Source organism: Aricia agestis, chromosome 5, assembly GCF_905147365.1.
Source record: "Aricia agestis chromosome 5, ilAriAges1.1, whole genome shotgun sequence".
NCBI lineage: Eukaryota > Metazoa > Arthropoda > Insecta > Lepidoptera > Lycaenidae > Aricia > Aricia agestis.
This window is the reverse complement of record NC_056410.1, coordinates 12,369,269-12,395,418: the sequence shown is the minus strand read 5'-3', so window position 1 is coordinate 12,395,418 and position 26,150 is coordinate 12,369,269. Positions and strand designations below refer to the sequence as shown.

At 37.3% G+C, this 26,150-nt stretch overlaps 1 protein-coding gene across 3 annotated transcripts; it reads right to left on the bottom strand.

Annotated features, from left to right (window-relative positions):
- Positions 1 to 256: 256 nt before the first annotated feature.
- LOC121726792 (S-adenosylmethionine synthase) lies at positions 257 to 25,907 on the bottom strand. Of its 3 annotated transcripts, none has more exons than XM_042114309.1 (11): positions 25,781 to 25,907; positions 20,056 to 20,191; positions 19,670 to 19,747; positions 19,434 to 19,556; positions 18,915 to 19,027; positions 17,096 to 17,239; positions 16,030 to 16,116; positions 11,049 to 11,180; positions 9,082 to 9,264; positions 1,766 to 1,899; positions 257 to 1,302 (listed from the first exon to the last, which is right to left on the bottom strand). In XM_042114309.1, exons 2-11 carry the CDS (start codon positions 20,168 to 20,170, stop codon positions 1,197 to 1,199), a joined length of 1,215 nt encoding a protein of 404 aa, XP_041970243.1. In that variant the 5' UTR covers positions 20,171 to 20,191; positions 25,781 to 25,907; the 3' UTR covers positions 257 to 1,196. The 3 variants fall into 3 exon arrangements, with proteins under 3 accessions (XP_041970243.1, XP_041970242.1, XP_041970241.1); XM_042114308.1 differs by lacking the exon at positions 18,915 to 19,027 and adding an exon at positions 19,161 to 19,273 and having other exon boundaries at positions 20,056 to 20,381; positions 25,781 to 25,904; XM_042114307.1 differs by having other exon boundaries at positions 20,056 to 20,381; positions 25,781 to 25,902.
- Positions 25,908 to 26,150: the final 243 nt, after the last annotated feature.

The following is a 26,150-nucleotide window of genomic DNA, read 5'->3' as shown; positions in this document are numbered from 1 at the left end:
CGCTTAGCGATAAAACCAAACCTAAGTAGTTTGCAAATTGGTGCTATTTTATACATTTTGGCGTTTTAAGTGTATTAATAATTAACGTCATCTAAAACGTACGAAATATCTATGAATTGCCATTCATAGATATTTCGTAATGCACTGCATTTCTGCCTTCAAGGAGTGCACGCCCCTGTTGTTCAGTGGGGGTGGTATTGACTATAACGGCCTATGCCCTATGCTATAGACAGGGGGCTAAATAAAAATTCAATCATTTTGTTCCCGATAATGCGCCGGGAAAACACAATTTAATATTAGTTTAAAACTTCACATTCTGACAAAATTGAAAATTCACTTATTTCAATCTATAACGAATTGAAAAATTTTAGGTACCTATCCATCCTACCGAAGTTACAACTCTAAATGAACTTACTTCGACGAAGCGTCTACGTCTCTAATGTCGTCGATCGTTACAATATTTTTATTTAAATGCACAGCATACTACTGCTTTGGACGTGTCGGTGTGTTTTCAAAATGGCTCTTTTCCACATTATATCCTTTTCGGAAACACAACACAAATTATACTGTTGTGAGACAAAAAATACTAACCCAACAACGAAGAGTCAAAACGGGTCCTCGCAAAGAGAAAATTGTCATATTTGTCTCAACAGTACTATATTTGCAGCTTCACGGGAAAGCGAAGATCGCTCCTCGCTCGCTCGTTCCACTGTGACATGTCCAAAGAAGCAGAAACCCATGTCTATATAAGCGCTTACATTTCACTAAGCTTATTAAAAACATTTGAGATTGTTGGCAGTTCAGTAATAAAATATAAGGAATTACATAATATCATAAATTAAATCCATCGCATTTTATTCCGGGAACTGAATATGAATTATAAATCACAGATGAAAATAAATAAATCGAATAATAAATACATAAAACAGGTTTCGAAATTTCATTAATACACTGGGACATGAACTAACTCAAATTCAGATATGACGGCACCCGTTACACCTAATCTAATGAATACTTAAAACATAGAAGTTTCGCTTCGTGTTAAACACTCCGCCTAGTTGCGAAATGGCATTAATATAAATTAACCTATAGAGAGACAGCGATATCTCTGCGCTCCCGCTACATAGACACACATAGATAAGTGTTCGAAATATACTCGTGACTATTTACAATAAACTAAGTGCTCAAACTTCAAGTCAATCTACGTTGAGGGGCTTCGGGTTCTCCCATGGGAATCCCTCTCGACCGAAGTGACCATAGGTGCTGGTTCTCTGATAGATGGGCGCTCGGAGGTTCAACTCTCTGAAAAAAAAGCGAACTTTAAATATCTACACATGAGTAACGTTACAAGTGTTGTATATCCAAGCTTTAGGCAAACATTACACGGTAGGTTTTGCTGTCAGTTTTACCACAGTCATGACTGTGCCTGATGTTGTGTAATGCAGTGACTGATGGTTGCATGAAATTGATTTACTGTTATTTGGATATTTTGGTTTTTTCTCATGCAACCATCAATCATGAATTCATGACTTTTGACAAAATAGGAAAAAAATTAGAAATGTTTTCCTTTGAACATTTTGGCTTTGACTGACATAAAACTAAAGAGAATTGAGTAACCGTTTTCAGTCAGTCCGTCAGTCGTCAGTCCAGCAGTCACCATCAGTCAAACATAATTCATGATTGACGGAATTGACTGTCGCTTGTATGTGCGTGTAATGGATGCCTTATACGTTTACTTAAAGTAAGGTTACCAATTTGTACTCACTTGACGATTTTTCCCGGCCTAAGGTCAAAGTTTTTCTGAACAATGGCCAAAAGTTGCTGCTGTGTCTTGTGTGAAGTGCCATAGTCGAAGACTGTGATTGAGAGTGGTTCCGCTACACCAATAGCATATGCGACCTGAAAAATCGTAATTATGACATTAGTTTTAAAGCCAATGACCAAACCAACCAGGGACCAAATAATACATACTGAATTTGGGAGAAAAATCGTTGTGACCTTTGACCCCAACAAAGTTTTTAGGGGTTCTTCTGGGTACGTATTCACACTTTTAGAAGGAATATTGTTCCTACTTTTTGATTCGATTTCATATTTGACTATTTGTTTCTAGTTCCAATAAATCTTTTGAAGTGGGCCGTATCTCACTTGTAATGAATTGCACATTAAATTTCACGTGAGTGAACCGTACGAGAGGTTACTTTTGTATTATTATATTTTACAAAATAAAGAGGTTTAGGAGTAATTAGAACGCAACTAAGTTTTGCCGAAGTTACATTACACTACATATTCATTACATACACACACATTACATACACATACAGTACATTTTCCCGCGATCCTATATCCTTTTCGGACTCTTATTAAGTGTCTCCATACCAAATTACGTCCAAATCGCTTCAGCCATGAAGAGGTTACGGACAGACATTATTTCACATTATAATATTACTAAGTTTAAGACTGGCCATAGATGGACCGCACTTTACAGTCGGGACCGACTGCTCTCGAGCGGTCGCGTTGAAAGAACAATGGCCGAAATGGACTAAACAAAAAGGTTCTTGTTACCAAGGTGGAACTATCACTAAAATGTGGTTTAGGTAAAATGTTATAATTAAATAAAAACAGTTTATTTTTAGAAGCTCGAAAAACAAACATAATCGTCTCTAAAAATATGAATATTGAATTTGCGTTTTTGAACGCAGGATAATGTTTTTTTTTACGACCGGCTTAAATACGCTCTCTTCTTGAAGATTTTAAGAGAGCGTATTCCGATTTTGCGAGTGTCCATGGGCGACGGTAGTTGCTTTCTATCAGGTGACCTGTTTGCTCATTTGCCTCTTTTATTTTATTTTTAAAAAATCTGATGTGTGTTTCATATATTAATTTAAACTAATTCCATAACTCAAAATGATAGTTTATTATTAACTACCTTTATAAACTCAAAAACTTAATACACAATTACTTGAAACTCCTAGCTTTTATAAATACATAATATATTGAATGTGCGCTTTTATAATTCCGGACGTCACATTATCGTGGACGCCGACTTCCACAATAAGGGCGTTCGCTGCGTTGAGCGTGTGCCCGGCGTGGCTGCCCGCCGCGGGCGCCCGCGCCGTGCGCTCGCCATAGTAATCGTACGACGGCTGACCCGCTCAACGCAGCGCTGCTCTTGAAATAAGCACGCCTCGCGGGTGGCCACGCCGGGCGCACGCTTAACGCAGCGAACGCCCTTAAACGTTGGGTGCGTTAAATGCCCTTTTGATTTTACGCACCGCGGACGTTTTGTGCGGTTCAGCAGAATGTAGACGTCATGATGTCCTCTAACGTGGACGTTAAAAAGTTATTGTCGACGGAAATTTAAAACCGTCTTCATATATTGACGACCTCTGTGGCTCAGTTGGTGGGTTATTGGTAGCTCAAGCCGGGGGTCGCGGGTTCGAATCCCGCCGACGGAACAAAAAGTTTTCAATGTTCCCGGGTCTGGATGTGTATTAAATATGTGTATAGTATAATAAAAATCTTAAATATATGTATAGTATAAAAGTATTAAATATATTTCCGTTGTCTGGTACCCGTAACACAAGTCCTTCAGGTACTTAGCACGGGGCCAGACTGACGTGGTGTGAAGCGTCCATAGATATTATTATTATTATATTCCCATACATTTTACTTCCCTATATTATCGTTTTACGGCGGACGTCCACGATATTACCGCCACGTTCATAATTATAAAAGCGCACATTGCCGTGCTTTGTGACATTTAAATTGGCAATTGAAATTACATAGTTATTATGTTTCATCAAGTTACGTTTTATAATATTTTGTTAGTTCAAGCATGTTAGGCGGATGGCCTAGTTTGTTCTTTGTACCGACCGCTCAAGAACTGCTTGAGCCTTGAGCGGTCCGTGTTTGGCGGATATAAATTGAGTATGAAAAACTGCAGGTCGCCGTGCGGCAACTGCTGCAGTCGGTTTCGATAGTTTCAGTCTTAACCAAGTTTATTACAGTGCTCCCAAAGTGATAATGCGCATAGAAATTTTCGTATTTTTTTGGCAACAGTCGTATTTCCCGAGCGTCAGAAGACGTCGCTGCAAAGCGCTGTTTTTAAACTTAACCAAGAATAACACCACTTTGCGGCGACGTAGTTGCTAGGACGTTGTTACCATGATAACGTCACTGGCCACGTCGCGATGGCTTCCCGGTGAGTTATATAGCACTTATTGACGGACCAGCGACAGCGGACAGCCACCGGCTATATGATAATTACTTCTACGTGGGCAACACTGAAAATGTTTATTAGAACTGGCCAGTTAGAAACATTGCTAATGAATTCTTTTCTTAAATTTAAATTTTAGAACCTAATGTAATATATTCCATTTATTTGTCATTTGTTTTTGTAAATTGGCGGTGAATATAAAACTCGTGATACACGTGAAAATGAACCTAACGTGAGAAAATTTTCCGTCAATGATTTATTATGACTTTCGTTGTGGGCTTACTCAATAACAAAGCTATGGTAGGCTGCGATTAGCATTTCTTAATAAAGCCCCATCTCGTGCCACTATTTACAATTGGTTTAACGAGTTTAAGCGTGGACGTAGAAATCTCAGTGATGATCCGCGTGAGGGACGTCCTTTAACAGCGACTACTGAAAATAACATCAGTGCTGTGCGACGCATGATAGAGGAAGATAAGAGAGTGACCTACCAGGACATACAAGGCAAGCTTAGGCATTGGTATGAGTCAAGTTCAAAAAATATTACACGAACATTTAGGCGTCAGGAAGCTTTGTACCAGATGGATTCCCCATACTTTAACTGACGACCAGAAACGCCTTCGCATGGACTAGTGTCGCCAAATGTTAGATAAGTTCAACGGTGGTGACTCAAATGCTGTATTTGACATCGTCACAGGTGATGAAAGCTGGATATATTGCTACGAACCCTAAACCAAAAGACAATCAGCTCAGTGGGTGTTTCCTTTCGAGGATCGGCGAACTAAGGTAAAGAAAGGAAGAAGTCAAGGAAAAAAGATGATTGCCTCATTCTTCGGTCAGAAAGATCATTTCGCGACAGTTGTGCTAGAAGATGGATGGACAGTTACTGCAGACTGGTATGTCAATCGTTGTTTGCCTGTTGTCTTAGAAAAAATTCGAGAGCAGCGCCCTCGAATCAGATCATCCTGCACCACGACAATGGTTCAGCGCACTCCGCAAAACGGACTGTTGAATATTTGTCTATGGCAGGTGTCGAGATAATGAGTCATCCGCCATACAGTCCTGACCTGGCACCCTGCGACTTTCATTTATTCCCAAGATAAGATTAGAGGTATTCGCTTTACGAGCCCTGAAGATGCGGTGAAAGCGTACGAAAATGCTATAGAAGAGACTCCTAAGGAAGACTGGGCCCACTGCTTTTCTCAGTGGTTCCATCGTATGCAGCGATGTGTAGAAAGGAACGGAGATTACTTCGAAAAACAATAAAAGTATTGGTAGCTTTCTACATTAAGCCGTTTTTCATTTTCTAAAAATTTTCAGTGTTACCTAGGTATTTCCTATGAACAAGGTGCAAAATGCATGTGCATTGTTTGGGGCTCTTACATTTCATAGATTCAGGTGTTTTCGTGATTACGACAATTAGCAAAGACTAGCTGTTGCCCGCAACTTCGTCCGAGTGAATGTATGTTATTAAAATCGAGATTTACAAAATTGAACACCCATCTACGACTATTTTATTTGGATCTACATTACACACGAAATTTTTAATGCACCACGAAAATAAACTATAATTATAAAAATTGTAACTGTACTAAGTATAGCTAAATTAATATTGGAATTTTTTGTGTTAGACTGTTGCCAATAATAATTATGACAAAAACGCTTGAAGGCACGGATTAATTTCCTGCTGTCCACGATCACCGTAGTATGCGACATCAGATTTACACTGTAGGTTGTCTAGCATTGTAGTTCTTTCGTCTTGGCAGAAAAAACTCTCCCAGAGAACATGATTCAAACATACTGCCTTCGGTCTTACATATTCTACCATTTCTACCTATGTGCTCGACCGATGCTAGTAACTTAGATCCGTAAAGTTTGACTTTAAAATTTCCATGGCTGGTAACGAATTGAGATACGCAGTGGTCAATATCCATCCAGTGTTTGGATAAGCGTTTACGAATATTAGGAAAAGTTTTAAAGATCGACCTTTGCTAGAATTGGTAATCACTTTGGTTGTCGTTGTAAATTCCGAGGAGTTTCTTCAATTCCATTACTTATCAAGTCACCGTTTTTAGGGTTCTGTACCCAAGGGGTAAAAACGGGACCCTATTACTATAAGACTTCGTTGTCTGTCCTTCTGTCTATCTCCAGGCTGTATCTTAAGAACCGTATAGCTAGAGTTCTGAAATTTTTACAGATTGTGTATATCTGTTGCCGCTATAATAACAAATACTGAAAACAAAATAAAATCAATATTTAAGGGTAATTATTACCCATACAACAAACATGATTTTTTTGGCCTTTTTTGCTCGATACCAATAATTACAACAGGCAGGCAGTTGAAATTTTCACAGAATCCTTAAATATATGTGTTATTTGATAATTGATAATAAAATTGGAATATAATTAAAATTTAAGGGGGGCTCCCATACAAAAACACAACTTTTGGCCTATTTTTTCTCTATAACGGTACGGCACCCTTCGTGCGTGAGTCCGACTCGCACTTTGCCGATTTTATTGTAAACATGGTATCAAATTCGGGCAATCTATACAACAAAAAAAGAATTTTGAAAATCTGACCACAAACAGCAAAGTAAACATTAACTCCTCCTTTTTTTTAAGTCGGTTAAAAAAAAGTATCTAAGATGTTGACCAGGGATGTAAGGAATCATCATGCCAAATTTCATTGAAATCAGTCCAGCGGATTCAGAGATTAGCCTGTACAAACAGACAAACAGACAGAGAAACTAAAAATTCAAAAACAGTTTTTTTATTTTTTTATTTATAAAATTGGGGCCGTCTATGGACTGTTCGTCCATATCCTTTTTTTGTTATTTTATTATTTAGGTTTTTCGCACCAAGGATAATTGAAATAATATTATAAATTTTAATTAATTGTGGTCCATCACGCCATGGACACTTTTTTTTTTATTATCATAATTTTTTTTTAATATATATGTGTATATATATATTTAATAGAATAGAGTATAATATGTTATACATATAATAAATAAATATATATATTTATTGTTTTATAAATTGCATAATAATAATATTAATGTTTTGAACGGTGAGGTCCCAGTCGGTGTGGCGGCCAGTAGATCCGACATTTTCCGATTTCCTTAGATTTTATGCTGCTCCACCCTTTGCCTTTAGATGTTGTGACATTGGCTTGGTGGAGAGGGGTCACTCAAGCTGGGTGGAGTTTCTAGGTTGTTAAAAAGATATCGTTCTGTGTCGAATCTACCCGCTATGTGGCTTAGGACTTTATCGTTCCTGTCTTTTATTCAAAAACAGTTAAAATGTATTTTACTACTGTTCTAATATGCCCCTGACTCGTTTTTTCAAGTTTATTTTCAATGTACAAAAATTTTACCTCTACGATTTTATTATAAGTATAGATTTGCATGCGCATTATTAATTTGCGAGTAGGTACTGTCAGGCCTGTCCCACTCGCGCGTTTAGGTATCGAACTGTAAGTACCCCTTTAAGCGGAGTCCATACCGCCGTTTTTCCATACAAACGTTGTCCCCTGTTTCCTCCCTGGATAATGCCGGTAGAGTTATGATTTTGATCCTGAATATCTATGGCCACTATTAGTGTGTCCCTATGTTTTCTTTTTTTTCATAATTGTATTATTAAAAAAGATAAGAACGTCCAAAAACCAAAAAAAATGGCCAGATTTTCCTCTGTGTTCAAACACCCAGAAAACAAAACTGGCTAGAATATACAAAAAATATAAAACATAGGAACACAGTTCAAGCCTTGCTTTAATTCCCAATGAAAAAAGTACTTAAATCGGTTATGTTTTGGAGAAGGAATCAGCGGACAACGATTCGAAGATTTTCTGTTCTTTTATTAGAACTTTTGTCGTATTGTCTCTATCGCGCTCTGCGGTGGGAGACTTGAGATTGGTGAGACAGCAATACATTTTCAAATACCTATTTTCAATTTCTCTCGCCCCTGGTGTATCCTCTTAAAGGGGCAGATCACAAGGGACTCACAAGCGAGCGGTGACGCGCGCGCAAGATTTTTTCGTCGCATTTATCTACATACTGATTTAACCGCTGTGACAGAATCATTATTAATCTGATAAATATGAACAATTGAAAAAAGTCAAAGAAATATTTCAATAAAGTAATTAAGGATTTTAAAATACAAAAAAAGATAAAAAAATACACAAACATAGCAAATAAACCAATTTGTTACAAACAAACCGCATACTACACATAAATAAACACAAGTTACTATGTTTAAGTTGTAAAAAAATTCTGACCAGCTCCTACACTATAATCGAATATAAAACTATTATAAAATATACGTTGGGTTCTACGAATAATAAAAACTAAGGAATCGTAACTCCCATACTATTACCGTTTTAAATTTGGTTCCTTTTGATCTGTCATGTAAAGTCAGCCTAGTACCGCTCAAGGTCACCTAAATATTGCAAATGTATTGAAATGTGTACCTAAGGTACACTTTTTTGACAAGTATTGTGGAGCATGTTTTTTGACGGAGTTACTTTTCCTTAGTTTTTATTATTCGTAGGTTGGGTTACTAAAATTTGATTATTACTATAAAAAAGTTTGCTATTAGTAGCTATAGTAATTAAAAGAATATTATTTTATTTTCTAAAAGGTGACAATCTTGATTTCGTCAGAAAGGGTACCTCTTACGCGATAGAAAGAGAGCGGACATGTAGGTGAATATAATTGTAGGCACCTAGCACTGCGCGGTCGGAATTTGAACTTTATAGTATAGCAGCATGAGTTGTTATTTTTTTAAACGGGTTTCACGAGTGAGAATTCTGTTGGTACTACTAATATATATTCTGTGGTACTGTACGAATGTAGTCGTGTACACACCTGCACCATGCAGCGGCGGCAGAGCCCCGCACGCACCAGCGACTTGGCGACCCAGCGCGCGGCGTACGCGGCCGAGCGGTCCACCTTGGTGAAGTCCTTGCCGGAGAAGGCGCCGCCCCCGTGCGCGCCCCACCCCCCGTACGTGTCCACGATGATCTTGCGGCCCGTCAGACCGGCGTCAGACTAGAAAAAAATAATAAAAACTTAGTTTGTCAAGCACATAATATATTCCAGTATTTATTATTAACCCCAAAAGATATCTCGGTAGTTTGTCATGCAATTTTTCTAATAAATTAGACAAGGATAAAACATTGTCATGCACTTTCACATACAAAGGACAAAGCATTGTACCATCGAGGAAATTGATTCCTAGGCAGTTGACAGACCAACGTCATTTGGTCAGATCATGTCAATTCAATGTTAATTGTGATCTGTTGGCTGCGTTTGACGTAACGCGACTAAACTACGTAGGCCCCCATCTGCCTAGGAATCAACTTCTCTGATACGAGGGCTGCTATTTATGTATCCGGAACTGGCCACTTACAATAACAATATTTAAAAAGTAATTACAACATTTGAAAATAGAACTCTTTGGTTGAAGAATACATTTTGTTTCATGTGACTGTCAATTATTTTTCCATTGTGGCGTCATTTTGAAAATTGCGTGTCTTCATTTGCCATGGATTTAACGCGTGAACACTTTCGTGCAATGATTTACTACGATTTTCGGCGTGGGCTAAATCAACAACAGTGCTTTATTCTACTCACCGCAACTTTTGGAGATGAAGCACCATCAAAAACCACTGTTTATCACTGGTACAGTGAGTTTAATCGTGGGCGGTCTATGCTCACGGATGAAAATAAAGAAGGTCGCCCAAAAACAGCTGTTGTCGCACAAAATATAGATGCTGTGCGGGAACTAATAATGCGTGATCGTCATGTTACATATCGCGAGATAGAGGCGTCCTTAGGCATAAGTATAACGAGCATACATAAGATATTACACGAACATTTGGCTGTAAAAAAAATATGTTCGCGTTGGATTCCGCACAACTTGACAATCGATCAAAAACGGGCTCGTGTCGATTGGCGCAAAAAAATGATAAAAAAATACAACCGTGGTACGTCAAAAGCCGTTTATAATATCTACACAGGTGATGAATCTTGGATCTATGCATATGACCCCGAAACTAAACAACAGTCAACGGTGTGGGTGTTCCAAGATGAGCCGAAACCAACAAAAGTTACTCGTGCAAAAAGTACTTTGAAGCAAATGGTCGCCTGTTTTTTTGGAATTAATGGACATGTGGCTACAGTGCCATTAGGGAATCGTAAAACGGTTAATTCTGAATGGTATACGACCATTTGTTTACCAGAAGTCTTTGAAGAAATAAGAAAGGACAACCGACAACGCAGAATCATATTACATCACGACAATGCTAGCTGTCACACCTCAGCTGAAACAACTCAGTTTTTGGAGGGTCAAAAGATCGAATTGACTGGTCATCCGCCGTACAGCCCTGATTTGGCACCTAACGATTTCTTTTTATTTCCATACGCGAAGAACAAATTACGTGGTCAACGTTTTTCGAGCCGCGAAGAGGCTGTTGATGCGTTCAAAATGCACGTTTTGGAGATACCTCAATCAGAATGGAAAAAGTGCTATGAAAATTGGTTCCAGCGTATGCAAAAGTGTGTCGATCATCGCGGCGAATATTTTGAAAAGCAATAAAACCATATTAAATGATATATGTTTGTTTCTTTTTTTAATTCCGGATACATAAATAGCAGCCCTCGTAGTACATAACAAGACTACCTACAGTGTGAATCTTTTTTTTAAGAGGGAGTAAGGTTTTACTTATTATTAACCCATCAATCCCCAAGCGGCAGGCGGCTGCCGCATAACAATTGAAAATCTATTGTATCTGCGATACCCACGATCGAGGTGTTAAATAAATGCTAATTACCTGAGGTCCTCCGATGATAAAGTTTCCACAGGGGTTGATGTGTATAACAGTTTTTTCGTCGAGGTATTGAGCTGGAATAACTTCCTTTATGACCTTCTCTCTGATTTCGTCCCTCAATGTTTCCAGTGTGATCTAAAATGGTAATTAAATTCTTTAAATCTTCAGACACAGGATTTACATAATATTATATTGTTTCAAAATTAGTTTTATGAAAAATATAGGAATCAGACAGATATTATGAAATCATTTTGGAACGAAGTTCCTTATCGCGCATTCGGCGTAAATCTGAAGGCTAGACAGAACGATATTTGATCTTGATTTGACCTCGACACTTTTTTATTAGTACCTGCATGTTAGGGGCCGAGGGCGTTGATAGTAAGTATACCTGTGCGTCAACTAGATTTTTTTAAATAAACAGCGACGCGTTGATAGTATTCCTGGGCGTCAATAGATATGGCGTTTTTTTTTTTTTTAAATATTTTTTTTGAGTGTATAATAATTAATATGTATACAGGTTTTTTGAACATATTACATAAGAAAGAACTTCGTTCTATTCGGGTGTCCCTTGACACATCTCAATTAAAAAAAAAAATCTTATGAAGCAAGAGGTAAAATTAGAGATTATGAGATATAATTTTATAAAACATATTTTAGTGTTAAGTTATTTTCATTCTATATGTGGAATTATAATAAATTATAATCATAAAATTACACAGTCTCAATGTTAATTAATCTTACTAAAATGTATGTTTATTAAAAGTATGTAAAATTGTTTCAAACTTGAGATTGTTTTAGCATTTAATTACCTAAAAATCTAAATTAGCAAAATACATTACATAAATTAAAATGCAATTGGTAAAGTATTGCCTGTTTATGTTAGTTACTATAAGTAATATAAGTTTGGATTGTTAAAACGTAAGGGTGCGTTTTCTGTTACTAATATAAAGAATAGCCTTATTTAACCGATTCAGTACAGACGTTTTTTTAACGTGGCTTATGACACGAGACATGGGCGTACCGAGGGGGGGGCAGCTGCCCCCCCCCCCCTGGATCATGTTGACGTCCCTACTAAGTATATTATCTAGTACTTTTATCTATAAAAATAAAAAATTAAGAACGAATTTTTGCCATTTGTTTGCAATACAATATTTTTACAACTAAAAATTATTTTTTATTCTTTATAAACACCTAGCTTATGAAAAATCTGATTTGCCCCCCCCCTGGCCCAGAACCTGGGTGATTTGCCCCCCCCTGGCACCAGAACCTGGGTAATTTGCCCCCCCCCTGGCCCAGAACCTGGGTACGCCCATGACACGAGAGCCGTGCCATTTAGGCGCTTTGCAGACGAACGATAGCACAAAGGGAATCCTATATTACCAACGCACGCGGCGGGCATAAAGACTGCGCCGATGGTGCCCGGCGGGCACTGGCGGTAGGGAATGCAATCTCGTTCTCGCGAGATCTCGGCCTTTTTTAGCGAGATTGATCTCGGACGAAAAAAAGGCGAGATCTCGCGAGTTTGACGAGATTACACTTTAGCATAAAAACGTCTTATTTGAAGCGCGGACTGACACGAATGGAGTTGCAATCACGGAGTCAAAACAAAGAGGCAGTGTTGCAGAAATGATATTTATGAAATCGGTGTTGCTACCAACTAAAAATCGTGAGAAATAGGGAGATTGCTACCAACTAAAAATCGGGAGAAATATAGAGAATGCTGCCTAAATAAATCAAATTATAACACGTGTTAAAGTTATTAATCATTAGCCTCCTTCTTGCAGCTTAGACAATAGGCGTAGTTTGCATCTTTAATATTACTGCTTGACTGTAACCACCCAGCAAACTCCGGGCGTGTTTCCCACTCTTTTTTTATATTTTTGTAGTATATCTTTTTCTTTTTGTTTCGAACGTACCACTACTAGTGATTGGAAAATCACTGTCTGGGTCTGAACTAGACATTTGATTTGCGTTAATACAATATGGGAAGTTGCGTATCGGACGAATGATTAGAAAATGAAAAATTGAAAAATGAAAATTGAAAATTTGAAACCTGTCGCATTCATATCCACGTATTTAAAAAATATATTCCCCTACAATAATATTCAACTTTAGTGAGTATTAATTACAGCCTAAATTTGCTTGTTTATTGAAAGGCCAATCTAATGCCTTGCCCCTTGGGGAATAACCCTAACTTGGGGAATAAAATAATAATAATAAAAATGTTAAATTTGGTGTTACAAACTACAAAATGAATATAAATTAAGTTTAATGTTCTAAGATTGAGTAAATAGGGAGATTATACCCTAAAATCGTTTTATCGGTATTTGTTTGCGTTTGGGAGATCTACCGATAAATCGGTAACTTTTACAACACTGCAAAGAGGAGCTGGCCTAGTAAGCAGCTGTGCACTGATTCTCAACTAGGTCCTGAATTTTGACTTTTCGTTGTTTTGTTAGTTATAAAAGAACTATTTTATTACTAAAATATTTGTGTTTGATAGTGCGCTTTTATAATTCTGGACGTCACGTTATCGTGGACGCTGGCTTCCACGATAAAACGTTGGGTGTACGTTAAATGCCCTTTTGATTTTAGGCACCGCGGACGTTTTGTGCGGTTCAGAAGTGTAAACGTTGTGATGTCCTCTAACGTGCACGTTAAAAAGTTATCGTCGACGGAAATTTAAAAGCGTCTTCATATATTTCCATACATTTTACTTTCCCTATGTTATCGTTTTACCGCGGACGTCCATGTTATTACCGCCACGCCAAAAATTAGAGAGAAAGAGAAGACTGGCTGTTTCTTTCATTTGCTATTTGATAGATAGTAGATACTCAAAGTTGACTACTTAAAAATTATAGACAGATACATCAAACAATGTTTGATGCATAAAATTCTATTGAAAAAATCGTGAAAATGAATGTTAATCTTATAATACTTACAATATTTAGTAATTTTTTGCGTAATTTATTCAAATATTGTGATTATTTGCAAAAAAAAAAAAACCACCAAACTGCTAATCTCGCGAGATCTCGAAATTGGTTAGATCTAGCGGTATTGTATTCATAAACTCGCGGGATCTCGCTTGAGCCCTAATCTCGCGAGATTTGCATTCCTTAACTGGCGGCGCATGGCCGCGGCTGCCCGGACTGGACACGGAAACTGGTTTGTGTGATCCACTCACACAAACCAGTTTACATGCAGTAACGCAGACGGCGTGTGCTTTGTGTACGCGGCGCGGGCAGCCGCAGACATCGACGGGCGTACGCGGCGAAATTGACCGGCCCGCCCCGCCCCGTCGTCTGCAAAGCGCCTTAGAAAACGATTGTATCTCCCTCAAATTACACTTTAGAGTTTAGAAGGTTCTACTATAGTTTATGGAGGGGAAGTAGGTTATCTCCGGCCCAATCCGCGATAAAGCTTTTTGACTTTATTTGTTCTAGTCACAATAGAGTATAAACAGAATTCATGTCGGATAACCATGTAGTTGAGCAGACCACGTAGCAGATACGGAAGGTTGCTTTTCATGAGTTTGGAAGATGGTGTAAGTAACCATGGTGTCATGATGTATTCATCAATTTCTTGTGTGTGCAAGAAATTGTCTCTGGCGCTGGTGCTGATAAAATCTCCGGCTTGTATTTCATCTGGATTCACTAAAATCAATCCTTTGGTGACGAAGTAAAGAAAACTGTGGTCAGTCACTGAATGTTGATTGAAATCTTTTATAGTTTTCAATGTTGATTGTAGAATGTTGATTGAAAACTATAAAATAAGTTTAACAAGACTTGGCTTCTATGAGATTTAAAAACTTTTTGCGATGGATCGATTAGGTACTTAAAGAGACTTGGCTTTTTTACATTGGTTTTGGTAGGATTTTTAAAATATTAATAAATATTTTTGTGACAATGCCCTAGCCGTGATGCGCGAATCTCGTGCAATGTTAGCCCCGACTGGCGCACTGAGAAACGGTTTAGATTTTGTTAAGTGTGCGTGCGACGATGCATAGATACTATGGCGCACACATACAAGCCGCGCGCGGTGCGTTTGTATGAAGATAACTTACTTCTCCTCCTTAGGGTTGATTCAGACCGCAACGCGACGCGTAGATGCATTTCTAAATTTGTATGGATTTGACAGATTTCAATTGCGTCAGACGTCTTGCGAATCTGTCAAATCCATACTAATTTAGAAATGCATCTACACGTCGCGTTGCGGTCTGAATCAACCCTTATACTATGGTTCTACTCTGAACAAAACCATCTTAATTTTTCACGTAAAACAAGCAAGGCTTCGTTTCTGAATATTCTGTGAATTGAAAAAAAAGGGGCTGTCATTTTTCTAACTTTGAAACCTACAAAAGGTTTGCAACATCTATAACGAGACATACATATTATACAACTTCTATGGCGTATGACACGGCTAACGTGTGACAAGACAATAGGGATGATGACAAGGTCAAAGATTAGCGAATTTTGTTAATAAAATAAAGAAATCACGGTAAAAAATAAGTGTTCCCAAAATTTCAGCCTGATACCATTTGTATTTTTTTTGTTATGCGCCTTCAAAGTTGGATATTCAAGTCGAATTTTTTTCAATTAAATTTCTTAATATTTGTATACAATTCGATAACTTATGCAATTAAAAGCAACTTTTGTTATGAAACCACTTTCATAAACGCAATATTTAATATACCTGTCGAAAAAAGTTCTCTCCCGATGCGTACAAACTACGAAAGACTGACGTCATACTTTCGTAGCACTTTGTACGGAGCGTTTCGGGCAGGTATTTTTTATGAGATATTTGAATTGTCATATCTTGGTGAATTTTTAAGCTATCAGAGTCATTCTTTCAACGATGTTTCTATTTTTTAAGTGTCTTTCAATTACCGATAAGAAAAAAAAATAGTCATCATGCCTATTGTATGGCGCCACTACTAAAAGTTTTCAAAAATGTGCGCCGCAATGAATCGGTTAATTACACTTACCTTCTCAGAGTGCTGGAGTGAAACAACAACAGTGTGTACTCGCTGAGGGACTGTAGCACCTCCCGCAAACACATACTCGCAGGTCACCTAAAATATATTGTATTATGTCACATACAAAGGGTTTTCCAATAGGGACTTGACAATTTTAAATTTAGTTTGTGGACGCACCCTTTCACTTAACATCGAACTATTACTGTCAGTTTATTCAGCAGACATAACATTTTTATCATGGTGAAGTACATGAACGAACAACTTCTGCAAATCTTAAAAATTTACTTCAGAGATTCCGAGTTGGTGGCTGCTACTTTAAGAGCGTTAACTCCGATTTTCGATCGTAATTCTCGCCCTTGTAGACAGGCAGATTGGCTATGTTTGTTTGTTATTTTTGGCCCGGATTGGAAGATATGGACTTGGGCAGTATGAGGTTTCAATAGAACGGCGCCACAAGCCACACCGCTGCACACGTTACAATCGTTTTATTGAAGAGCAAGTTTTATACGCGTGTTATCTCAAAAAATGGACCTATCGACTGGTCCATTTTCCGCCTCTTACGTGCGATTTAACGCCTCTTGATTTTATTCTTTGAGGTCGCGTCAAGTTGTTGGATAAGCCGACGACGTTGGAAGAGCTCAAAGCCAAAATTTAACGAGAAATAGCCGAAATGTGTAACCGAGCCATAGAAAATTGGATTCAACGAATCACCTCTGCAAAAGTGCCTTCGGTGGCCATATGTGCGAAGACTAGTTCCATTCAAAAATGTTTTAATTGTACTTCAACCCGATACTAAAATTTTTGAAATATCTCAAATAGTTTTAATTTAATTTAAAAAAAAAGTTGTTAAGTCCTTATTGGAAAACCCCTTATAATAAATAAATTTTAATTTATAACTGATAACATAAAGTAACTACCTAATCTGACACAAAAAGGGTAAGCTATTATAAATTTGCCCTTTTATATTTTAATATTGACTTGTTAAGGTAGCAAATAAAAATAATTATACAAGTTCTATTAACTGATTTTTTAAAGGTTTTTCTACATTACGTACTCATGAGAAAATATGACTTACCTGTGTCTTTGAGTCGGGTCTGGCCCACCAAAATTCGCCATTGCGCCTGAGCTCAGCTATTTTCAGGTTAAGTTTGTGGGCAAGCACAACTGTCAATGGCATACATTCTTCAGTTTCATCCGTAGCATATCCAAACATCAAACCCTGAGTGGAAAAAAATATAACATAAGCAATGATGATTGATTATTATATCAGTAAATCCACGCAAATCATGTTCATAGCAATCTTTGAACATGCACTACAATATTTTTGATGCATTACAAATTCCTGGGATCTAAATTTTCGATGGCAAGAACAATAAAAATCATGCTTCCTAGATTGATTAATCTGATGATCATTATTATTAGTCAACAAGCAATATCTTATATATAAAAATCTCGTGTCACAATGTTCGTTGTGACTTGTGTGTTCTCATGAAATTTTGTGAGCATATTGAGTAGGTCTGAGAATCGGCCAACATCTATTTTTCATACCAAAAATTATTTATAACAACGTTTGCCAGGACAGCTAGTAGTATATAAAAATACAAAGTGTAACAAAACTAAGTGATAATACTTTAGGGTGAGTCCACACTCCACTGTAAAAGTAGCAGTGCTGAAAGAGCAAAAATTTTTTTGTGATTTGTATGGGCAAGTGCCCCCGCGTAATGCACATTCCCATAATGAGGTGAAAAAAAAGTTACTCTTTCAGCGCTGCTACTTTCACAGTGAACTCTATATTATTATACCCAAACATACCCTAAAGTATTATCACTTAGTTTTGTTACACACTGTATAGATATTTGAACACACAGTATTAAAATTTAAAATTGAAGTTTATTGTCTATGAAAAGCCATACTAGAAACTTTAATACTAGCTGTTGCCCGCGACTTCGTCCACGTGGACTTCAGTTTATAGCGCGCGATGTCAACAAAATTGGTGTCAAAAGCTTTTATAAAAAAAACTCTGGTACCCCTTTAATTAAAACAGCTGTGCAGTGTGCACATAACATTTCAATTTTTTTAATTAAACTTTACTTACATATATTTTATGGCAAATTTTTAAGCTTATTTAGCCTCCCCATTACACACCTTTACCCATAAACTATTTTAAATCATTGATGGGTTTAAGGTTACTGCATAGATAAAGTACTGCTTTATTAAATAACGTAAAAAAGAAATAACAACCGAAAAAACCGAATATAGGATAATACCACCTCTTATAGAAAGACTTTTGGGCAAGCGTTAGTGCGATGTAGGAGATGCACGGAGCCATCTAGTATGAATTTTTGGAACTAACTTAATTTGAACAAATTTACGCATTTTCACCCCCTTACAATGTTTTTTTCAGTAAAAAAAGTAGCCTATGTCCTTTCTCAGGCTTTAGACTATCTGTATATAAAATTTCATTACAATCGGTTCGGTCGTTTTGGCGTGAAAGCGAGACAGACAGACAGACAGACAGAGATACTTTCGCATTTATAATATTAGTATAGATCAATAAGATGATTAAACACTTTGGTATGTTTCACAATATTTTTAAGAGTCATTAGGTTAACAGTAACATTAGTCATGCAATGATTACAACAAGATAAGAAGATCGAGGAGGTTATTCATACTGAGCAGGAAGTTGCTAACATTAGAATAAGATTTCAATTTTCTTACAGTATTAATATTATTGCAATGCGCAGATGACAGTATGCATATATTATAAAGATTTTACAGTATGACAACAAAGGTTTTTTTAGATATCCAGTTACACTTCATATTCAGTTCCTAATACTTCAAACAACATCGGAGTACAAATTTTTGTATTAAATAGTGCATATTTGCATAAGTACCTGATCTCCTGCACCAACTTCTTCGTCGTTTCTGTTCTCATGCACACCAGCGGCAATGTCAGGTGACTGTTGATCCAACGCGAGCATTACGCTGCACGTCTTGTAATCAAATCCTGTTCCCAACATGCATGATTTATGATAATAAATAAAGTAAATGACCATTTTCATACACACTAAATGAGATGCCTATGTTGCCCATGCATTATTTAACCCAGAGTACTTTCAAGTGCATTTCTGCAGCGGTACCTGGTCTCCGGCCCCTATATCATTTTCCTCTCTGTCGACATAAACCCCGTCAGCTATGTTCGGGCTTTGCTGCTCGATAGCCACCAATAAATTGAGTGTACGCCAATCAAAACCTAGTGTATGTGAAATAACCAGGTACATTTCAGGGTAAGGATTTTATTTGAAGTTCATTGTGACCTGGCTACAGGCCAAACTAGTTTAAAATTACCACCTCGTATGATGGAAATTTACAACTGAGGCCTGAATTAATCTGTATCAATCAAATATTCTCACCTTTGGAAGAGTCATCGTATCCAATATGCTTTACTGTGTCTCTAACAACCTTTTGGTAGTCAACATTGGCCTTGGATGTTATTTCACCACATAATAAAATCATGCCAGTTTTAGTTACAGTTTCTGTAAATATTTCATAATAAATTAATGCACAAATGAGTATTAAGATAGACTTGACTGTGAAAAATATTGTTTTATTTGTTTTTATAATTAAATTTAACTAAAGTAAAACTTACCGCATGCAACCTTTGCATTGGGATCTTGCATTAAATGCGCATCAAGGATAGCATCACTTATTTGGTCACACATTTTGTCTGCAATAAAATATTAGTAAATTACTTATAGGTCTTCACCATAATAATTATGCTCAAAATCAGTCACCACGTGTTTTTATTTTTGTCCATTTATTTACCACATTAGGTTGCAAACAATGATGTAATAAATTAAAACATGAATCGCTCCACAGGCTACACTTATTATTGTAATATATCGGAAACATAAACATTTTAACGACAATGATAAAAATCTAAACCAAAACAAATGTTATTAAAATGTTGATGTAATATTTGCGCACATGTGTGAGGCAGCCATATTACATTTATGCTAAATCTTGAAAACTAACCTGGATGGCCTTCGCCGACAGATTCTGATGTGAATAAAAACACTGATCCATCCTCCATATCGTAGCTGTGACCATTAGTTTTAGCATATCCATTCATTTTTGAGGTTTCCGGCATCCTGAATTTCGAGTTAGCTCACTAAAATAACACGACAAAGTTCCTCTATAATAATACTGTGGAAAAGAGACCCGGCGTGCGCCCGCACTGTTATTTATAAGGTCGGGGTGGCGCTGAATTGACGTTTCAAATAACCAATCACGAAAAGATATTGAATTTACGTGTGGAGGTAGCTACGACGTGATTGGTTATAATTTTTTGTTTTGGTTATCTGAAACAAATTATTGGAATATTTCATAGATAGCAATAGACAAAAAATCAATTAGTTCATTTTTTAATATGACCTACTTATGGCTACTTAACGTGACATATCACAATAATCTAATTAAGTATTTACATAGTCAAAATCAATATGATAATCATCATCATCATCATCATATCAGCCTATAGTCGTCCACTGCTGGACATAGGCCTCTCTTAATGAACGCCAAGATGACCGATCTCCTGCTACTCGCATCCAACATGGGCCTGCAACTAAGCGGAGATCGTCGTCCCACCTAGTTGGAGGTCGACCTACACCCCGATTTCCCAGCCTTGGTCTCCATTTCAGAGTAAGTTTACTCCAGCGATCGTCTGTTCTTCGAGCTACGTGACCAGCCCAGTTCCACTTCAGCGTACTGATTCTCTGCACTATGTCGGTGACTTTAGTTCTTTGACGAATTGTTTCATTTCGAAGCTTATCCGCCAAAGAAACTCCGAGCATAGCGCGTTCCATAGCACGCTGAGCGACGGAAAACTTACGAGCTAGCCCTGCTGTAAAAGGCCAGGTTTCCGCCCCGTAGATCATAACGGGAAGCACGCATTGATCGAAGACTTTCGTCTTCAAGCTCTGCGGAGCGACGTGAGAATGTGGCTTAGCTTCCTGAATGCTGCCCAACCCAACTGTATTCTCCTATCGGTTTCTCTCTCGAAGTTATGTCTACCTACCTGCAGTATGTGCCCCAAATAGACATATTCCGTTACGACTTCGAGAAAGACACCGTTAATTGCAGCCGGTCTCGGGAGAACATGTTCGCTGAACATGACTTTCGTCTTGTCTAAGACGAAAGTCATGTTCAGTCTTGATATTATATTAATATTTTTATGTTCTTACAACTACAATACTTTTACGACCAAACGATGACAATCTTGATGATAAAATTGTTTTTATTATTGGTACAGTTCGACAAGGCTTTATTTGAACGTGGCGAGAAAAGGAACTAAGCGCTTCTATCATAAAATATATTATTAGCTCGTCTGTCAAGCGCCCAAAACGTTATTTTTGACATGTGTTTGACAGTCCTGCCGTGAATGGGCCTCTTTACCAGCAGCGCTCCCGTCAATGTCACCCACGTTCAAATAAAGCCTTGTCGAACTGTATAATAATTATTTGTTTAAAAAAAAAACAGACATTGAAGTCTTAGTAATAGGGTCCCGTTTTTACCCTTTGGGTACGGAACCCTAAAAACGCCATGTATTGACGCCCAGGAATACTAACAACGGGTCGCTGTTTATTGTCAAAAAACGCCATCTAGTTGACGCACAGGAAAACTATCAACGCCCTCTGCCCCTACCATGCAGGTAGTAATAAAAAAGTGTCGTTACAACTTTTTCGGTCTAGCCCCCTTTCGCAACGCGCGATATGGAACTCCGTTCCAATAATGCCCTCTTACGCCATGCCATGCCAGTAAGTACAAGCTTTTGCTAATCGTTTGTCAAAATAGTTAATTTAAGTTCCAAATCTTTGGCAGCTACTTTTTCATCATAAATACAAAGCTATACGTCTAGTTATACTTAGTATAAATACTCGGCGAAATGAGGCGATAGCGGTCATTGACCTTTTTAGTCTAGACTCTAGGCGTTAAATGAAAAATGCTCGCACTGTAGGTATTTAAAATATTTAAGAATGAAATTGACCTCCTGCTTAAAAAATATTCATCGGAAAACCTCTTGGTAACTTAGAATAATAATCTCCAACTTTTTATGAATTCAAAGCTGTTCGAAGTGATGATAATATGCAGTTGACATCGAGTATGCAAAAAACGATTTCGCCTTGGGTTGATTCAGACCGCAACGCGTCGTGTAGTGTAGATGCATAATATTTTCTAAATTTTATGGATTTGACAGATTCGCAGGACGTCTCACCGCTCACGTAATTGAAATCTGTCAAATCCATACAAATTTAGCCGCGCCGCGCCTCGCCTCGCCTCGTCGCGTTGCGGTCTGAATTGACCCTTATCGCTATTAAAATTTCGCAACTCGCACCACATTGCTTCGCATACCGTTGCTTCTGTTAATATTATATTCTTCCGGGATAAAAAGGATCCTATGTCCTTTCTTGGGACTCAAAGTATCTCCATACCAAGTTTCAGCAAAATCCGTTCAGCGGTTTGGGCGTAAAGAGGTAACAGACAGACACACTTTTTTTTAATTTGGTCGACTTTGGGCAAAATTAGTATTAATAATATAATTATAACTATTAGGCAATTCTATACCTATTGACAATTCTGTTCTTATGTATACCTATCAACCTAAAACCTACTAGTAACATGAGATCTTGCCATCTCATAAAGTAAAGTCTTTGCCAAAACACTCTGATACTGGCAACTCACAAAGGAGCCATTAATAAAAAAGAAGAAGAACATGAGATCTATTTAATATTATTATAGCTGTATAATTGTATGTAATAGCTGTTGATGCCTTTAAGTCCGTTGCGCCAAAATTGGTTTATCGCGTGGGAACTGGGAACCGTATATTTTTCCATTTTTCCGGGATAAATGGTATCATATTTCCTTTCCCGGGACTCCAACTATCTCCATACCAAATTTCGGCAAAATCGGTTCAGTAGTTTGGGCGTGAAGAGCTAACAGACACTGAGAGATAGACACACTTTCGCATTTATAATATTAGTAAGTATGAATAATATTCTCCCTGAGACATTTTAATTTTTATTAATTTGTCTTTTAAATTTCAGCAACCAATTTATCCGAGTACGACGAAGCCAAAAAAAGCGTTAAGTACGATTTTTAGCTGCCTAGGATTTTTGGCTAATGATATACCTAATTAATATCCCTTAGCTGGTTTCGCTAAAAAAGGCAACGCATCTGGTATCGGGGGTAAAAAGTGACCCCACTCCAATTAAACGAAAAAAATAAAATAAGTATAATTATCAAAACTTATTTTTTTTTCAAATTAATTAGTTTTGTATACAGTAACAAATCTCTTAAGGGGGCGACTAGCCCAAAATATTCGATTTTATAATTCATTTTTATACTTGAAAATAAGCCCTGAGTTGTTTCATTTTCTAAAATTAGATACTACATTATATTTCCAAGAATTCTATCTGAGCAAAAACACGATTTCTTAAAATTTTTTTGATAGAAAAAAATCGCAAAGATGCATCTAATTTTCACGATTTTTTCATTTATTGCTATAACCGTGCATTGAACTAAGTTAATATTTTAACACATTGTATAAAATTCTGTCATTGATAAACCGACCTAGCGGATTTTTAAAATGTTGTATATTTATCGAGTTATTGAGAAAAAACGAATTTGGCGATGAATCCGCGTCGTCCTTTTTCACCTGGCAATATTGGCATATAAAGACGGGCGTGAGTGTGAAGAGAGAAGGGCGATGTTTGATTTTTTGGGTTAGTCGCCCTCTTAACCTAAATAAATTTCAGCTTATAAGGCCAATAACATTAATGAGTAATATTTTTTCGTGTACCTACTTATATAAAAAAGATCTAAGTTTTCGATCGAATACGTAGACGACTGTTACTTTTAGGAGTCCTTAAATATAGTAAAACAAACATATTTTTTTCTTTTTTATCTAGTTTTCCTACCGCCGTACTCAGAGACATTTAATTAAGCGGGGAATTGACTACCGGGCCGCCCGCTACGGGCCGCCCGTCACGGGCAGGTCTGTCGCATGTCTGCTCGTCAATTCCTAGGTACGGACACAGACATGCCCGCCGGCCCGTGCCCGCAGCCTGCCCGCGAGATCGCATTTTTCCCGCGCGGGCACGGGCAAGTCTGTACATGAATGGTCGCAACGGGCGGCCCGTCGTAATTTGCGCCTTGGAGAGCGACTAGAGTGCACTTAAAATATTATTTTAAAACATATTATTGTAAAAAATACAAACACTAAACTTAAGAAAAACCAACAAAAACTATTTTGACATACGTTTATTTCCATTTACCAGTCGCATCCTTGTTTGTGGAAACTGGAAAGTTAAAAGCAAGGATTACATGAACAACGATCTATGTACAGCGAACTTATTGAAAAATCCAAAGAAATCAATGCCGATGCTGATCTATCATCTGTTAAAAAGAATTTCGAGTCCATGAGTCCACGACTGATCTACAGCCCTCTATCTATTCGACTTCGACGATTCTGTGTGTGTTCAATTGAGGCAAGCGGCAGACTTGTGCCAGACCGGGCGGCCCGCGGGCAGCCCGGTAGTCAATTCCCCGCATAATGATTAACCTTCAATTTAATGAAGAGTTTGACAGATAATGTATGGGGCTTATGTCAAAATTTTGAATTAATTACATTTAAGTAATTAATGTTCCACTCTGAGTGCGGCAGTTATACTTATTATAGATATTAATAAATAATAATAAAACACATGAATTTCTTTCGATATCAACTAAAAATAAAAAAATGACAGAGCAAAACCATAAACCAAAAACTACTCGTACAATTTTACTACTAATTTGTATAATATTATGATTTTGGCAAAATTTTCTTTACATTAAAATAATGAGCACATATAATATTCGATACACCTTCTTTGATACTAGAATTTAAAGAATTCGAAACTGCACTATGATAATTTCGGTAGAACAGCTGACTTCCTTCCTCTGCTTATGATCGTAAACTAATTCACGTTGCAGACTGTTATAATAGTTTTCTGGGTGGTTTCTGAATTAAATTTCGAGTACTTATTTCATAAAAGCTAATTTTGGTTCAAAATTCCCGATCTATCGAAAAAATTAATAAAAACCATTACCAGGTACCGTTGAAAAAAAACATACACTTCTGGTAAGTATCGGGGGTAATTTTTGATCCCACCACTGTATGTACGTACGTATGCCACGTACGTTTGGCATCCGCCGCACTACCCGACGTAAAGATTACACACAAAATCAGAAGAGTGTACATGCGAATGGGATAACTTTTGACCCCCGATACCAGAAAGGGCTATTTTAGAATTATGTAATGCTACGTTCGGGCTACGGCCATCGTAGATACTTTACGTAGCATACGTTCCAGTCGCTACGCGCTGCGTAGCCTACCTGCGCACAATGCGTTTAAACTTTGAAGTTTATAATATCAGTTTATATACCGTACCATAACCGACTAAGCAAAACCGTACTTATTACTTTTTTTATTATAATTTTCTGGTTTTGGCAAAACCGTAGCGGTAGTCAGTAGCTGATAATTTTGCACAAAATGTCTAAATTCGAAAGGATCAAGGATAAATTTTATTTAGATACATGAAATAATTTAGTAATAACTATCACAACAGCTAACAAATCATAATAGTTCTAGTTCCAGGGGGGGCAGCTGCCCCCCCTGCCCTACCTGGGTACGCCCATGGAAATAGTCTTGGTATTTGCTTACCCCAGTATACTTGAGATGTAAATCTCGTACAATAAATTCACTGCACTATCAGATACTTGGAACCAAACCGTACTTGTAATTTTAGAGTGATATGAGCCGCCAGCCGACCCGTGCAAGCTCAAGCCAGTGACTGAGAGTTAGGCCACGAAAACTGTTTACTTATGAATAGAGTTTCTTTATTGAAGTCAGTTTTTATTATTGTTTTCAATCTTAGTCTAAGATCCAGCGTTTCAGAGTTTACTGTATTTAATATTTAATTAAATTATTAATTACATTACCTTGCGTATAAATTACCCATTATTATTAACGAAGTTGGTATCTACCTCTTAAGTTTTATATTTAGTTTCTTTTTGGTGGAGATTTTCAGAGT

Excerpts from the sequence above, each read along its gene's own strand:
- LOC121726792 (XM_042114309.1), bottom strand. The coding sequence starts at position 20,170 with ATGCCGGAAACCTCAAAAATGAATGGATATGCTAAAACTAATGGTCAC. Across the intron at positions 16,117-17,095 it reads GACCCGACTCAAAGACACAG|GTGACCTGCGAGTATGTGTT; the intron begins GTAAGTCATATT and ends AATATATTTTAG. Across the intron at positions 1,303-1,765 it reads AGGCCGGGAAAAATCGTCAA|AGAGTTGAACCTCCGAGCGC; the intron begins GTGAGTACAAAT and ends CTTTTTTTTCAG.